Source organism: Ranitomeya variabilis, chromosome 2 (assembly GCF_051348905.1).
Source record: "Ranitomeya variabilis isolate aRanVar5 chromosome 2, aRanVar5.hap1, whole genome shotgun sequence".
Classification (NCBI taxonomy): Eukaryota; Metazoa; Chordata; class Amphibia; order Anura; family Dendrobatidae; genus Ranitomeya; species Ranitomeya variabilis.
The window spans coordinates 854,099,673-854,116,501 of record NC_135233.1 but is presented as its reverse complement, the minus strand read 5'-3'; the positions used below and the strand labels follow the sequence as shown (position 1 = coordinate 854,116,501).

The 16,829-nt window shown below is 42.7% G+C and overlaps 1 protein-coding gene across 1 annotated transcript in view; it reads left to right on the top strand.

Annotated features, from left to right (window-relative positions):
* Positions 1–16,829, top strand: part of LOC143803981 (uncharacterized) — a 521,136-nt gene that overhangs the window by 202,818 nt on the left and 301,489 nt on the right. The window contains exons 56-58 of the mRNA XM_077281733.1: positions 5,419–5,541; positions 8,649–8,771; positions 11,420–11,542. Coding sequence (XP_077137848.1) covers positions 5,419–5,541; positions 8,649–8,771; positions 11,420–11,542 — 369 coding nt within the window. The remainder of the gene's footprint in view (positions 1–5,418; positions 5,542–8,648; positions 8,772–11,419; positions 11,543–16,829) is intronic.

Here is a 16,829-nt window from a genome sequence, read left to right as displayed (position 1 = left end):
AGGGGAAGGCAACTTACAACATGAGTGTGAAAAAGTGAGGTCATGGTGGAAGACAGAATAGACTTGGTGTTTGACGTGTACGTGGGTTAGGTGTTATTGTGATTTAAAGCTCAACTGAACAAACACTGTCTCGTCCTATCCAAAGACCACTGACAACATCTGTTACTGGCCGACCTACTTGACTCCCTTTCTTCCTTTCTATACACCTTGCAGAAGAAGCGCAGAAAGAGCATGTGCTCGATTGGATGGCAGGTGGAACATCAAGTGGCCTCTTCTCCTGTTCCTTCACCTTAAAATCACACACAGTACAATCCTCAGAGGTGACACCCCAATCACCCACACATCAAATATTTTCAAAAGCCCAACTGACTGTGGGGAACCACAAATGGGCCATTCTGAAGAGCTGTTCACATATTGTATTCCATGGGCATCAGAGATCTGCTCTGAAGAATCACAGAATCCAGAGGAGGAAAGCATCTGCACTGATGCCCAAAACTTTTTCATGTTGGTTCCGGGGCCGGACAAAGTAGGGTCCAAACAAAATCAAGACCCTCGTCATGAGACGTTAACCACCAAGAGTAGAGGTGATCCTGATGAGACTCAGATATCAGAGGCACACATGGACTGTACTATGGCATTAGGGCAGGAAGAGAAGGAGGGTACCTCTCAAGGTGAGAAGTGTGAGAACAGGGAAGAGGACAACGAGGTTGAATATCCCACTTGGTGTGAACCCAGAGGTACACAGCTGAGTAGCACAGCAGGGGAGGTGGAGGAGGAGGAGGAGGATGATGAGGTTGCATTGCGGCTTCCCACACAAACACGAAGTTATTCAGCCACAACAAGCACTACATTCATATCCCCAACTCTGCCTGTGGCCAGCACAGTTCGCAGGGGCGCCAAGGATTGCCTAGCCTGGGTGTTTTTTGAGACCTCAAAGGATGACCCAACGCATGTTATCTGTCAAATTTGCAGAAAACAACACAGTAGAGGCAAAAATTGCAATAATTTGACAACTACAGTACATGCATAAACCGGCACATGCGTGATCAACATGCCTTAGTGTGGGAATCTCACTGCTCTAAATTGCGAACTAGCATGTCTCACCAACTACCGGCTGTCCCATTAACCCCATCTGCTGCTTGTTCCTCCTACCGTCACCATTCCATGTGTTCACACACTGGTTTCCAGCCATAGAAACTGCAATTGATTATCCACCACAGTCGGGGATAGTGATAGTCGGTCAACTGTTATGGAAGTAGAAATGACTGCTGCTTTTATGTCACCTAACACAACACATCTTTCTCAATCCACCAAAACATCTTCTCCTGCACCTCACTCATAGTCCATAATTTTGTCTTGTTCTACATATTCTGCCCTCTCTCAGCACAGCAGCCAGCTCTCGGTCCTGCAGTTGTGGTCATGTAAAATAATGTTTCCTTCTACACATGGCAAAGCTAAGAGCTTGAACTCCACCATCTCCAATCTGTTGGCCATGGAAATGCTGCTTTTTTGCCTAGTGGATACAGAAGGTTTCTTAAAGTTGATGGTCGTCACAGTCCCCCAGTACCAGCTGCCCAGTCGCCATTACTTCTCTAAGAAAGCTGTACCTGCGTTACACCATCATGTTACCGACAACATCAACCATTCCCTGAAAAAATATATGTCTGCCAGGATGCATTTCACCATTGACACATGGACAAGCAAACATGGGCAGGGGCATTACATCTTGCTGACTGGACACTGGGTGACTCTGTTGGCTGTAGGGGCAGGAGATCAAGGGACTGTTCCACAAGTCTTTGAATCCCCAAGACTTGCGGGACAAACCTCTGTATCTAACAGTTCCTCCACTGCTTCTGCCTCCTCTACCTCCTCTAGGGCCTCCATCAGTGCATCAAACCTCTCCCTTAACAGTGCAGATAGAATCTTCCCCACCTCCGTACTGCACAGCCATGGCTCACTGCAATCAAGCAGTCTTTAAATTAATATGCCTTGGAGATCGCAGTCACACAGATCAAGAGCTGTGAACAGTTATCCAGGCCGAGTTAGAGCAATGGCTTTCTCCAGTAAATCTGGAGCCAGGGAAGGCCATGTGCAATAACAGTGGAAACCTGGTGGCGACCCTACACCATGGCAACCCCACACACGTGCCTAGCATGTCTCACATCTTCAACCTGGTTGTACAGCAATTTCTCTGCCACTATCCCAGCCTGGATGCGCTGCTGCAGAAAGTCACTGTATGCTCACTTCTGCCTATTGCACCATGCAGGTCATCGACTTGCATTGCTTCTGAGGTCTATCGACCTACTGGTTAAGCGCTTGATTAACAATGTTCTGACATGGTGGAATTCCACTCTGCACATGTTGCAGCGGCTGTGGCAGCAGTGATGAGCCCTGGTGCAGTATGTCCTTTTACATAGATTGCGCCAACACAGTCTGGACATGGTGCAAATCACGCTTGCGGAGTGGACACTGGTGAAGGACTTCTGCGCCCTTCTGCACAGTTTTGAAATGGCTACTTAGATGTTTAGTTCTGATGATACCATCATCAGCATCACTATTCCGGTCATCTAAATGCTGGAGCACACTTTGAATAGTCTGTGTGAGGAGGTGATGGACCCAGAGGAAGAGTTTGAAGCAGAGGAGGATGTTGAAAGGATAACAATATCTCAAATTTGCGGACTGTCCTTGCACTGGTGGGTGCCATGGGAGGGTGGCTTACAGCTATCAAGGGGGACTCATGGTACCAGACAAACTGTTAGTGAAGATGCAGGAGCAGAGGAACAAATTGAGGAGGACGAGGTGATGGACGCACAACAGTCAAGAGATGAAGAGGATAATGATATGCTCTCTGTTGTCTGTGGTTGGTGGGAAGAGATGGAGGAAGCATTCTTGAGTATTACTCCCGCCACCAACACAGCATGGACTTGGACCTCATGGAAGCATCCAACACATGAGCGCCTTCTTGCTGCACAAGATGCTGCATCATCTTCAACATGATGCTGTTACTTTTAGGATTAGAAATAGTGCTGACTACTGGTAGCCACTCTCTTAGATCCATGGTACAAGGGTATATTTTGACAGATGCTTTCCCCCCTTGGAAAATGATGCATGTCAATGTTTTGGATTTGCCATCACAAAGGCCCCCTCAATCCAATTGAAAATTTATGGGCAAAGCTGAAAAGGTAGGTGTGAGCAATGTGACCTAAAAAACTGGATCGGTTACTCCAGTTTTGTCAGGAGGAATGGGCCCAAATTCTTACAAACTATTGGGAGAAGCTTGTGGAATGATATCCCAAACATTTGACCCAAGTCATTCAGTTTAAGGGCAATGGTACCAAATACTAATGAAATGTATGTAAACTTTTGAATTTGCAGTAAGTAATAAAAATGCCTTAAAACATTTTCTCTCCTTATTCTGGCATCGGACAAATATTAATAATTATCGTAATCATAATTGACCTAAAACGGGAAAAGTCTATTCTTATTTCATGTCAGATATTGAGAAAAACATACATTATATGTCTTTTTAAATACTGTATGTAAACTTCTAGTTCAACTGTGTATAAATATATATGCCTATATATACATATATATATACACTCACCGGCCACTTTATTAGGTACACCTGTCCAACTTCTTGTTAACACTTAATTTCTAATCAGCCAATCACATGGCGGCAACTCAGTGCATTTAGGCATGTAGACATGGTCAAGACAATCTCCTGCAGTTCAAACCGAGCATCAGTATGGGGAAGAAAGGTGATTTGAGTGCCTTTGAACGTGGCATGGTTGTTGGTGCCAGAAGGGCTGGTCTGAGTATTTCAGAAACTGCTGATCTACTGGGATTTTCACGCACAACCATCTCTAGGGTTTATAGAGAATGGTCCGAAAAAGAAAAAAAATCCAGTGAGCGGCAGTTCTGTGGGCGGAAATGCCTTGTTGATGCCAGAGGTCAGAGGAGAATGGGCAGACTGGTTCGAGCTGATAGAAAGGCAACAGTGACTCAAATCGCCACCCGTTACAACCAAGGTAGGCCTAAGAGCATTTCTGAATGCACAGTGCGTCGAACTTTGAGGCAGATGGGCTACAGCAGCAGAAGACCACACCGGGTACCACTCCTTTCAGCTAAGAACAGGAAACTGAGGCTACAATTTGTACAAGCTCATCGAAATTGGACAGTAGAAGATTGGAAAAACGTTGCTTGGTCTGATGAGTCTCGATTTCTGCTGCGACATTCGGATGGTAGGGTCAGAATTTGGTGTAAACAACATGAAAGCATGGATCCATCCTGCCTTGTATGGAGCATCTTTGGGATGTGCAGCCGACAAATCTGCGGCAACTGTGTGATGCCATCATGTCAATATGGACCAAAATCTCTGAGGAATGCTTCCAGCACCTTGTTGAATCTATGCCACGAAGAATTGAGGCAGTACGGAAGGCAAAAGGGGGTCCAACCCGTTACTAGCATGGTGTACCTAATAAAGTGGCCGGTGAGTGTATATATATATATATATATATATATATATATATATATTTATATATATATATATATATATATATATATATATATATATATATATATATATATATATATATATTTAGAGAAATTGTGGAATGTAACAGTGAATAGTATTGTACAGAGGCAGGAAGATTGTGTGTAAGTGAAATTGGTAGCTTTAAATGTGTTTGACAGCCAAGGTACACAGAAGACAATGACAACTGTATTGGTAAGTTATGGTTTGTTTTTGTAGAAGGACTTAAGCAAACATGCAAAAACTCAAAAACTATGCAATAATAAAAAGTAACCTTTAATTAATCAAAATATCATATTAAATATTAAACACCCTATGGACAAATTATGCAAACAAAGCTGAACTAATATACCTGGCAGGAATACCTGAAATTTGATCACTGCACTATGCCCCACTGGGTATCACCCAGTCTATAGTATGGCAGCCAATAGTAAAAGAAAATATATATGTCAGGTTAACAATTCTAATCATAAAGATACATAATTAGGAGGATAATAAGTCTCCCCTGATGAATCTATTTAGAGGAAACGCGTTGGGAGGATAAAATTAGACATGGTAGGAGTATTGCAAAAGGACCCGCCATGCCATGGTGATAGGGAGCACCAAACAGTACTAGACAACCCTGGATGAGATTGTTCCTTTTCATTTGTCTGCTGAATGGCATTGAATGTCTTGAATTGCTCCCAATAGTGAATATATTTGCATGCTGAATAGCAAATCTCTGTTACTAGCCCCGTTACTGTGAAAAAAACTGCAAAAAAGTGTCCGATATACAAAACTAATTGTCACACAAAGGAGAATTCTGACTTAAAATTAAAAGGAGTTTTTCAGAAAGTGTTTGCAAAATGTAGTCAGAATGTAATGATCATTTATATGTTTTTTTACAGTTGATGAGTGCAAGCTAAATACAACATATTGTGAACATAATTGCCTGAATTCTGCCAGTGGGCCCATTTGCACCTGCAACAAAGGCTACAAAGTGAATGAAGAGAACAGCTCCAAGTGTGATGGTATAGTGTACTTTCTGACATATCTATATGATTTGATAGCAACTTATTAGCTTTTCAGATGCAAATTAAAAAATTCATATAAAGAATGTTATTTATACATTTATTAAAATGTAGGTGTTAATTGAAATAGTTTCATATAATCACATACTGTATATTGATGAATGCACAAATAATTCATCTCTGTGTTCTGAAAAAGCATTGCACAGTTTTGACTATATACATTCATAGATGTGTGGGGTCATCCATAGTGAGAGACTTTGGTTGTAATGATTCTCTCCTCAGTTTGGGTCCTGAAAGAAGGAAACCCTCTTGTAATATTCAGAATTCCCCACTAGTTTATGAGAAATTGAGTTTTTCAAACCAGACATTAAAGCCTTCAGGGATATTGGACATAAATTATTCATCCATTCTTAGTATAGGTCATCAATATCTGATTGATGGGAATCTGACAACCCAACTGATCATCTCTTATTAGCTATGACAGAGACGTAAACATTGAATGGATGTAAACAGGACATCCCTGTTCAATGTGTAGCTCCCATTGCTGAGAACTGCAGATGTCTTAAGTGGGTTGGCTGGTCCAAATCGACAAGTCTGGAGTCAGTTTGTGCTACTGCAGACTTACGAGTGCCACCAGCGCACACTCTGTGCCCTGCGAGTATTTGACTGTTTCTGAATCGGGACTTGAGTTATGCATACTCCCGGCCAGTGGGCACAGCCCGGCTCAATACATTTGTGATGAGGCCGTCTCATGGGCATGGCCACCTATAGGGCGCAGCCTCGCTCCATACAATTGAATAGAGCAAGGCCACGCCCACTGGCAGGAGAATGCAATACAATAACTCCATAAAATAACTCATACATACCCCCCAGTCCCGAGTCTGAAACTGCACAGTCTGTGTGCTGGGGTGAGATTAATAAGTCGATTTGGACCAACAATCCCTTTAAATTAGAGCTAATCTGCTCTACTTGGAAGCAGCTGCTACACATTGAATGGAGCCTGTCATGAATATGATGTATTTGATTCTATATTATCATGCACACTGAGCTCTGCTACATCCATTAGGTTTGTGTAAGACACACGCTGTGGGCTTTTTGACCCCCCCCTCCCAGCTTCTTCTCACTACTACACTCTGTGTAATTCTAAACCACTCATCCCTCCTCCCTCCAGGCAGCTGTGAGACTGGCTGAAAGCAGTTCTACTCGGCCTGTGTTCTCTGTGCTCTATCCTAGAGATATTCAAGATAAAATAACTCGAACCCAAGTAGTGATATAGATGTGAAAGTTACATATTTGGGATGTGCCAGGGTAGGGCAACATGCACAGTGTTTTTCTAAGCTCAGCGCCTAGCAGAAACAAATAAGCAGATTACTACTTAACTGGGTCACACAGCTACCCCATGTGTAGACTTAAATGGAGGCTAACCTCGTGAGAAGACATGTAATACTGTCGTCATCACTCTATGAGGTTTCCAGTGTACGCTATGACGGTTATGAGTTTTAATAAACTTCTGAGTCTCTTTTGGAAAGGGGGGGTGGAGTCCATGGCACAGCCCACTCAGTGATGTCACGACCAGGGGGGTATAAGATAGTGGGACCTCATTTTGCACACGTCTTTGCCCAGGGAGCCACCTAAGAGATGCTCTGTGATGCATTTTGATGTCACCCCTCCCCCACCACATGGCTTGCCATGATCTGAAATGATATGAGAGATCTGTATGTGTATTTTTATCTTTAATCCCTTTCATTTTGTAATCGATCTGTACATACTGTAATTGTCTCATCTTGTAATATCGTTTTTATACCTTTTGTAAACACTGCCTATTTCTTTTTGGAGTAAAAGTTATATTTACTAGCTTCTTCGTCGTTGCTCTAAAACGTGCCTCCAACATCCTCTGAAGTAAATTACGCTACTGATTAGATTGGCTCCTGTCCCACTATTAGTCTTAGTAATGGGAGCTTGTGGCTGCGAAGTATCCTGCGCTTTTGGGGAAACTGTCAGTGATGGAAAGGGGTTTATAAGTGTATTGCCTAGCTGCGACTGGGAATAGTTATATTGCCCTCACTGCAGTGTGTGTTCAATAGCCAGTACATAGCAGGCAGCCTTTCTGGCGACTAATTATGCTAGGTGCAGTTTGCTGACTGACCTGAGGTTAAGGGGGGTGCCAGAGAGCTGCAAGTTCCAAACCGGAACTGGGAAGTGGGATATAAATAAATCCCTGAAGAAAGAACTGGGGCAACCAAACACCTCCGGCTCATGACATATTGGTTGCAGCGGTGAGATGACAACAATATCCCCCCTGTGATTCATGACAGAGCCGTGATGTTCACCTCTGGTCACTGTTTACATCAGGTCACTGCTGGAGCTTCTAACAGCTGATCAGTGAAGGTTCCAGGTGTCAGATCTCCATTGTCCTTATTTTGATAACCTATATTTAGGTTAGATCATCAATATTATATGCGCAAACAACCCCTTTAAGGTTTCTTAACTTCTTCCAATATATTTGATATTATAGTAACTGTGGTCATAATAAAAACATACTAGCAGGGGCTTTGATATCTTCTTACAGCCTTCTACTGCTTTGTGGGCCTCCACCATTTTCATTTTCAGAGTTCTAGGCAGATGCTTAGAAGAACCCATGGCTGCTGTTTTTTGGCACAAGGTTAGAGGAGGCTGGGTTTTTATAAAGCTGGGAAATTTGCATCACCTTGGCTGTCCTAATGATGATAGTGAACAAATCATAACAATAAAAGTCTAATTAAGGTCTGAAACGTTGGTCAAAGTTATCTGAGCACACAAATCTCCAAAACTTTTGCATCAGCACATTTTTCTTTTTGTATTTCTTAAAATATACAAGATGAATATGTATGTATATATGTTTGTGCCTAAAAAACATATTTAGTTGTAGGCCTTTTAGAGATCATTTCATTTTTAACTTGCCTAATTGTTTACAATAACAGTAATTTTGACCAGGGGTGCTCTAACTGTACTAGTGTTACAGCTGGGCGCTCTGTACAAACCTTTCTTATTTCATATATCATCATACAACTTCTAGAATAACCTACTGTATCTATCAGCAAATGCATCTTCTTTATATATTTTTGCAGATATCGATGAGTGTTCTGAAAATGCCCTTATTTGTGGAATAAATGGATCCTGTACGAACATGAATGGCAGCTATGAATGCTCTTGCAATTCTGGATTCACTCATGTCAATGGAACTTGTGAGGGTAAGTACACGGCTGGTGTAATATCACATCACATTATAATAAAGTTCAATATCATCAGGAAAACTTAACCATGTAGCCTAAAGATGTAGAGAAGAAGAAAAAGGACAAAGAAGATTGTGACAACTTGTGTTTCACATTTTTAAATGGTCCGACCACATAAAACATTAATCTAGTCTGTGTAGAACATACCGTACATCTCACATAAATATGTAAGATCAGAATACCAGGTGAACTTCTATAACTAATACCATACCAATAATGTAATTAATGATAATCACGGTACAATTACATACAACTACCAGTATGAAACCACATTCATTCAGTATTTGGTCAGTATTTCACATCAGTATCTGTAAGCCAAAACCAGGAGAGGAACAATCAGAGAAAAAGTATAAGGCTATGTTCACACGCTGCGGGTTTTGCTGCGGACCCGCAGCTGTTTTGCAGCTGTGGGTCCGCATCCTTTTTCCATGTAGGTTACAGTACAATGTAACCTAATGGAAAACAAAACCCGCTGTGCCGACGATCCTTTTTTTCTGTGGAAAATCCGCGCGGATTTTCTGCTGAAAAAAAGAAGGACCATGTCACTTCTTGGTGCAGAATCGCAGCGATTCTGCACCCATAGAAATGCATTGAACCGCTAACTTCCCGCATGGGGCTGTGCCCACGTTGCGGGAAGTTAAGCGGATAATGTGCGGGTGGTACCCTGGGTGGAGGAGAGGAGACTCTCCTCCAGGCCCTGGGAACCATATTTGGGTGTAAAAAAAAAGAATTAAAATAAAAAATCATGCTATACTCACCTCTCTGCGCTGCCCGCGGCGTCCGGTCTCAGTTGCTGTGCCGAACAGGACCTGTGGTGACGTCGCGGTCACATGACCGTGACGTCACGAAGGTCCTTGTCGGCACAGCTGCTTGCAGCGCCGGGGAGATCGCGACGTCAGAGGGTGAGTATAGCCAATTTTTATTATTTTTTACATTACTATTGATGCTGCATATTGCTGCATATGCAGCATCAATAGTACAGCAGTAATCCCGCAGCGGAAACCGCGGAACAAACCGCGATAAATCTGCAGGGATAACCGCAGCGGTTTTGCCCTGCAGATTTTCAATTCCGCTGCGGGATTAACCCGCAGAGGAACCTGCAGCATGTGAACGTGGCCTAATAGAAACACATCACCACTTTTGCATTTCTCTCCCACTCCTGGTTTTGGCTTACAAACAGGGATGAGAGGACCCGTGGAAGTTAGGGTTCATTCCAAATTTCATTTCAGGTACTAGAACTGTACCTGACCTTTAACCAGAACCTGAACACCTTTGAAAACAATCAGGACTTTTGAGCTACAAAATCTCTTTCTCCCTCTCGCTCTCTCTCTCAGCAGTGGACTGACCATTGCAATGGATTTCCGGGAAAACTCTGAAGTCACATTAGCATATGACATCCAATATAAGAGCTCCTGCTCTGCTGCGAGCGTGAGCCTAGTGTCAGTGCTCTGATCTCGCATGAGAGAATCGCAACACAAATAAAGAGGAGACTGAGAAATTAATTTATCACATAGACTTACATGGATGCGTGAGATCCGAATTTGGCATGCAATCGCGATCCAATAGGATCAGGAAAAAAAAATTTCCATTGAAAATAGAAGCATAGGATTAAATTAGTACGAATGCAATGCAATTTTTAATTGGATTACATTTGTCCAATTTAATAGCAAATGGGAGCGAGCCCAAAGTCCGTCTTCAGCGTTTAACACCAGACATTAAACTTCGAGTTTGCTCATCCCTAGTTACAAATACTGATGTAAAATTCTGACCAATTATTGAACTTGTAAACATGGCCTAACACTGAGAGTGTAAGAAGCTTCTCTAAAACTTGTCACATCTGTCACACAGCAAATCAGTCACCTACTGTGGAAATTATCTAAATAACAATAAATGATCAGTGGGTTGTTAAGAGTATTGGATGGTCATTCCCATAATCATGTGTATGATCTTACTATTGGGTTTATTTTAATTTATATGTTCTTGTCGGACTATCTGTTAGGGATAGTTTATTTTTCTCATACAATTAACTTTTTTCTTTTAAAAGTATTTTTTGCTTCTTCAACACCTTTTTATACATGATGTTTTTATGAGAAGTTCTTCATAATCTGTCAGATTTGTTTGGACCTGGCTCACCCACATTTCCCTGTATACCTTTATGTTTTTAGTTTAATTATGAAAACAGTTTGAATTATTTTTATATTATTATTATTATTGCTTCCGCACTTGTTTTTTTGTTGGTACATGTAACATAACTGTAAATGTCAGATTTCTTACACTTACTTACATCAGTAATGATAATAATCCATGACATTTTTGTGCATTTAGACTGAGCCTTGATTGTTGATGGCACAAATCATAATGGTATTTACAAATCATAATTGTATTTACTACATATAAAGGAACTGCAGTTATTTAAGAACAAATTCAATTATTCTGGCCCCTGATGCATGCACTGTGCATTTCAAGCTTTCTTTAGTTCACCATTCACCATGTCTCCATATGTAGAGAATGCAGCTCACAGTTGTGCATAAATGGATTTATAAGTCAGTGATAATTTGTAATTCTTTCCCGAGATAACTGACTATATAAATATCTTTTCTTCTTAGATATTGTAGAATGTGATGATGAAGAGTACTGCACAGGAGATGGAAGATTATGTATAAATGAAATTGGTAGCTTTAAATGTATCTGTCAGCCGGGGTACACAGAAGACAATGACAGCTGTGTCGGTAAGAAATGGATTGTTTTTGCATGATTCAAAGACAATGGGGCATTTTTATTAATGGTGCCTAATTCTAAGGTAGCGCACACTTACACTAGACTAGACAGTCTTAAAATGCACCAGATTTATTATAGAGGTTATTGCGGTTTGATAAGTCTGGGCTAGGACTATCTAGTCTAAGTCTACCCCAATATTTGACTTAAACAGTATCAGAAATTAGGTCACACATTTTTCTTCTGCAAAACCGTGACACTTTTTAGTGAGGACATGCCCACTTGTCAGAAAAGGTGCAAAAGTTTTAATTAAAGACAGTTTTATGGCTCACATTACACCAGAATAGTAGAGCATTTAGCTTAATAAATGTCCCAATATACAGTATACATTAGTATGTAGAAAATTAATGTGCTAGGCAGTCTATACTTATCTCTGCAATGATGTTCTAAAAAGTAGCTTGAAGGAGATTGTGCAGCTGTGGAGACAGGGAGCTTGTTATCAGACACAGTTAAACAACGTAGAGAGACTATAAACATGGTTTATTATTATGCTTACCTCCTAGTGCTTACCCAGTGCTTATTTATAGAGAATGGTAAGATATTAAGAATCACTGACAGTTCTTCCTTCCCCAGATCCAGCATTCATGTGATGAGATCACTGTGTGAAGGGAGGCAGTAGGAACTTAGGGAAGACAGTAGGGACATGTTTTTCTTTACTTTTAAAGGGAACCTGTTAGCAGGATTGTGCACAGTAACCTACAGTGTCAGGTCGGCGCCATTATACTGATTAAAATGATGCCTGGGTTGGTGAAATCCATTGTGTGATTGTTTTTTCATCTTTATTTTCAGTTTTTTAGTTAATGATATGCTCGTTCCTCCGGGGCGGGGCTGGAGTGCGGTCTTCATGTGGTGCACTGATTAGGTGGTCATAACGCAGACAGCTGACAGATCACTGATCCCCTTGTTTGCATAATGAATACCTGCAGATAGTGAAGAAGAAAAAGACCCCTCTGCATAATCACATGTTTAATGTGTAGTTACTACTAGGGTTGAGCGACTTTCATTTTTTTAAGATCGAGTCGGGTTTTGTGAAACCCGACTTTGTCCAGAGTCGAGTCGAGTGCAGTCGGCCGATTATCGCTAAAAGTCGGGGATCGACCGAAACACGAAACCCAATGCAAGTCAATGGGGAAGCATAGTCGGCAGTGAGTGGAGGCCAGGAAAACACCTACAGTGCCCATTTTAATGCCAAAAACATCCATTCTTGTTTCTGAAGCTTGTCAATCTTAATTAACTTTATAATAATAGTTGGGCATAGGAAATTGGGGGTCATTTGGCAAAAGTTGTGGGGGGTAGGGCTGGTTCAAGGCTTTAGTGGGCCCAGGAAACGTGGACTACGTCACGGCGGTGGAGCAGGGAGAGGTAAGTATTTCAACGTTGCAAGTGCTGTGATCCTGAGCAAGCAAGGGGGCACACTTGTTCGCATTGGCACTGGCACAGGGCCCCTCAAAGTACAGCGGTGTGTTTGCACGGCGGGGGCGCCTCCCACCGGCAGCGACACTTTTGCGTACTCTGAGGGGCCCTGTGCCAGTGACGTCGCCAACGAGTATGCCCCCCCACCTGATGAAGGAACCTGCACTTTCATCTGCACCTTCCTCTTTGTCCCTGTGTAAGGTGGTATAACATGCGGGAAGGGGAACCTTACTTTCAGCAGGGTCAGATTCTGGCTGTGTAGAGTGCAAGGGGAACGTAGTGGTCTAGGTCAATGTACCAGCAGACTCATCTAGCAGTGGCTGGGCAATGGGCAGGATGAGGAGGAAACAGATATAGGGCCAAAGAATAAAGTAGGCTAAATGCAGTTCAAAATTGGTAACAGGACAGGACTAAACTGGCGGCATTGCTTTGTTCAGTGGAGTAGCAAACCCAGCAGCAGCAGACACTGTTTTAAGGGCCCAACCACACTAGTAGGCCAAATGCAGTTTAATATCTGATACTATAGGCCCAAAGCCAGAAGGTTGAAGCTCAGCTTTATTCAGTTGAGGGCAAACACCAGGGAGGGGCAGACACCGTTAGTAGGCCGTAACCAAAGTTGAAGGCCAAATGCAGTTTAATATCTGATACTATAGGCCGAAAGCCAGAAGGTTGAAGCTCAGCTTTATTCAGTTGAGGAAAAACACCAGGGAGGGGCAGACACCGTTAGTAGGCCCTAACCACCAATTTTTAAAAACACAGCACTTAATGAGAGCCAGAGGGTTGAAGCTCCGCTTTATTCAGTTGAGGAAAAACACCAGGGAGGGGCAGACACCGTTAGTAGGCCCTAACCACCAATTTTTAAAAACACAGCACTTAATGAGAGCCAGAAGGATGAAGCTCAGCTTTATTCAGTTGAGGACAAACACCAGGCAGGGGCAGACACCGTTAGTAGGCCGTAACCAAAGTTGAAGGCCAAATGCAGTTTAATATCTGATACTATAGGCCGAAAGCCAGAAGGTTGAAGCTCAGCTTTATTCAGTTGAGGAAAAACACCAGGGAGGGGCAGACACCGTTAGTAGGCCCTAACCACCAATTTTTAAAAACACAGCACTTAATGAGAGCCAGAGGGTTGAAGCTCAGCTTTATTCAGTTGAGGAAAAACACCAGGGAGGGGCAGACACCGTTAGTAGGCCCTAACCACCAATTTTTAAAAACACAGCACTTAATGAGAGCCAGAAGGATGAAGCTCAGCTTTATTCCGTTGAGGACAAACACCAGGCAGGGGCAGACACCGTTAGTAGGCCGTAACCAAAGTTGAAGGCCAAATGCAGTTTAATATCTGATACTATAGGCCGAAAGCCAGAAGGTTGAAGCTCAGCTTTATTCAGTTGAGGAAAAACACCAGGGAGGGGCAGACACCGTTAGTAGGCCCTAACCACCAATTTTTAAAAACACAGCACTTAATGAGAGCCAGAAGGATGAAGCTCAGCTTTATTCAGTTGAGGACAAACACCAGGCAGGGGCAGACACCGTTAGTAGGCCGTAACCAAAGTTGAAGGCCAAATGCAGTTTAATATCTGATACTGTAGGCCGAAAGCCAGAAGGTTGAAGCTCAGCTTTATTCAGTTGAGGAAAAACACCAGGGAGGGGCAGACACCGTTAGTAGGCCCTAACCACCAATTTTTAAAAACACAGCAGTTAATGAGAGCCAGAAGGATGATGCTCAGCTTTATTCAGTTGAGGACAAACACCAGGCGGGGCAGACACCGTTAGTAGGCCGTAACCAAAGTTGAAGGCCAAATGCAGTTTAATATCTGATACTATAGGCCGAAAGCCAGAAGGTTGAAGCTCAGCTTTATTCAGTTGAGGAAAAACACCAGGGAGGGGCAGACACCGTTAGTAGGCCCTAACCACCAATTTTTAAAAACACAGCACTTAATGAGAGCCAGAAGGATGATGCTCAGCTTTATTCAGTTGAGGACAAACACCAGGCAGGGGCAGACACCGTTAGTAGGCCGTAACCAAAGTTGAAGGCCAAATGCAGTTTAATATCTGATACTATAGGCCGAAAGCCAGAAGGTTGAAGCTCAGCTTTATTCAGTTGAGGAAAAACACCAGGGAGGGGCAGACTGTTGTGATGCAGTTCGTGGGCTCCCCCGGTGGTCTCTTGTGGTACTGGTGTCCTGCAAGCTTTGCCTTCTCAGTTCACCTGTTCCTATCAGGATGTGAGAGTATCCTATTTAACCTTGCTCCTCAGTCATTCTAATGCTGGCCATCAATGTATCCAGAGTGATTCTGTTGCATGTTCCTGCTCCCAGTTTTCTGCTCAGCTAAGTTGGACACTTTAGTCCTTAAGTCTATTTTTGTATGTTTTGTCCAGTTTGCACTTATGTGAATCTCTGCAGCTGGAAGCTCTTGTTGGGCTGAAATTACCACTCCAGTGGCATGAGTTGTCACATGAGTTAAGGTAATTTCAGGATGGTGTTTTGAAGGGTTTTGCAGCTGACCGCGAAGTCCTCTGTTGTATCTTTCTGCTATTTAGTTAGCGGGCCTCTCTGTGCTAAATCTGCTTTCATACTACGTGTGTCTTTTCATCTGCTCTCACCGTTATTATATGTGGGGGGCTGCTATCTCCTGTGGGGATATTCTCTGGAGGCAAGCCAGGACTGTGTTTTCTTCTACCAGGGGTAGTTAGTTCTCCGGCTGGCGCGCGGCATCTAGAGACAACGCAGGAATGCCCCCTGGCTACTTCTAGTGTGGTGTGTAGGTTTGGCATCGCGGTCAGCTCTAGTTTCCATCACCCGAGAGCTTGTCCGTTTATTCTATGCTTCTGATGTTTCCTTGCCATTGGAAACCATAACAGTATGGCCAGCCCAAATGTTTAATCTATAGGCTGAAGCAGGAGAGAAAAGGAACTGTGTGAAACCTTTTTTTTTTTTTTTTTTTTTCCTTCCTCTGAAGTTGCACTCCAGCTCTAATTGCAGTCTCCTGTTTTCCTCTCCTCTTAACCCCTGAATGGCTCAGACTTTATCTGTTGAAATATGGATCCCCAGAGTCTGGCTACCAATTTGAATAATCTTGCCTCTAAAGTTCAGAATATACAAGATTTTTTGTTACATGCTCCTCGGTCTGAACCTAAAATTCCTATACCGGAGTTTTTTTCTGGAGATCGATCTTGTTTTCTAAATTTTAAATACAATTGTAAATTGTTTCTTTCGCTGAGATCTCATTCTGCTGGAGATCCTGCCCAGCAAGTAAAAATTGTTATTTCTTTACTGCGGGGTGACCCCCAAAATTGGGCATTTTCATTGGCACCAGGGGATCCTGCGTTGCTCAATGTGGATGCGTTTTTTCTGGCTTTGGGGTTGCTTTATGAGGAACCAAATTTGGAGATTCAGGCTGAGAAAGCCCTAATAGCCCTCTCTCAGGGGCAAGATGAAGCCGAAATATATTGCCAAAAATTTCGAAAATGGTCTGTGCTTACTCAGTGGAATGAGTGCGCTCTGGCGGCAATTTTCAGAGAAGGTCTCTCTGATGCTGTAAAAGACGTCATGGTGGGGTTTCCTGCGCCTACTGGTCTGAATGAGTCCATGACAATGGCAATTCAGATTGATCGGCGTTTACGGGAACGCAAACCTGTGCACCAGTTGGCGGTGTCTTCTGAAGAGGCACCACAGAGTATGCAATGTGATAGCTTTCTGTCCAGAAGCGAACGACAGATTTATAGGCGCAAAAATCATTTGTGCTTCTATTGTGGAAATTCTACTCATGTTATATCAGCATGCTCTAAACGAACAAAGAAAGTTGATAAATCCTCTGCTATTGGCA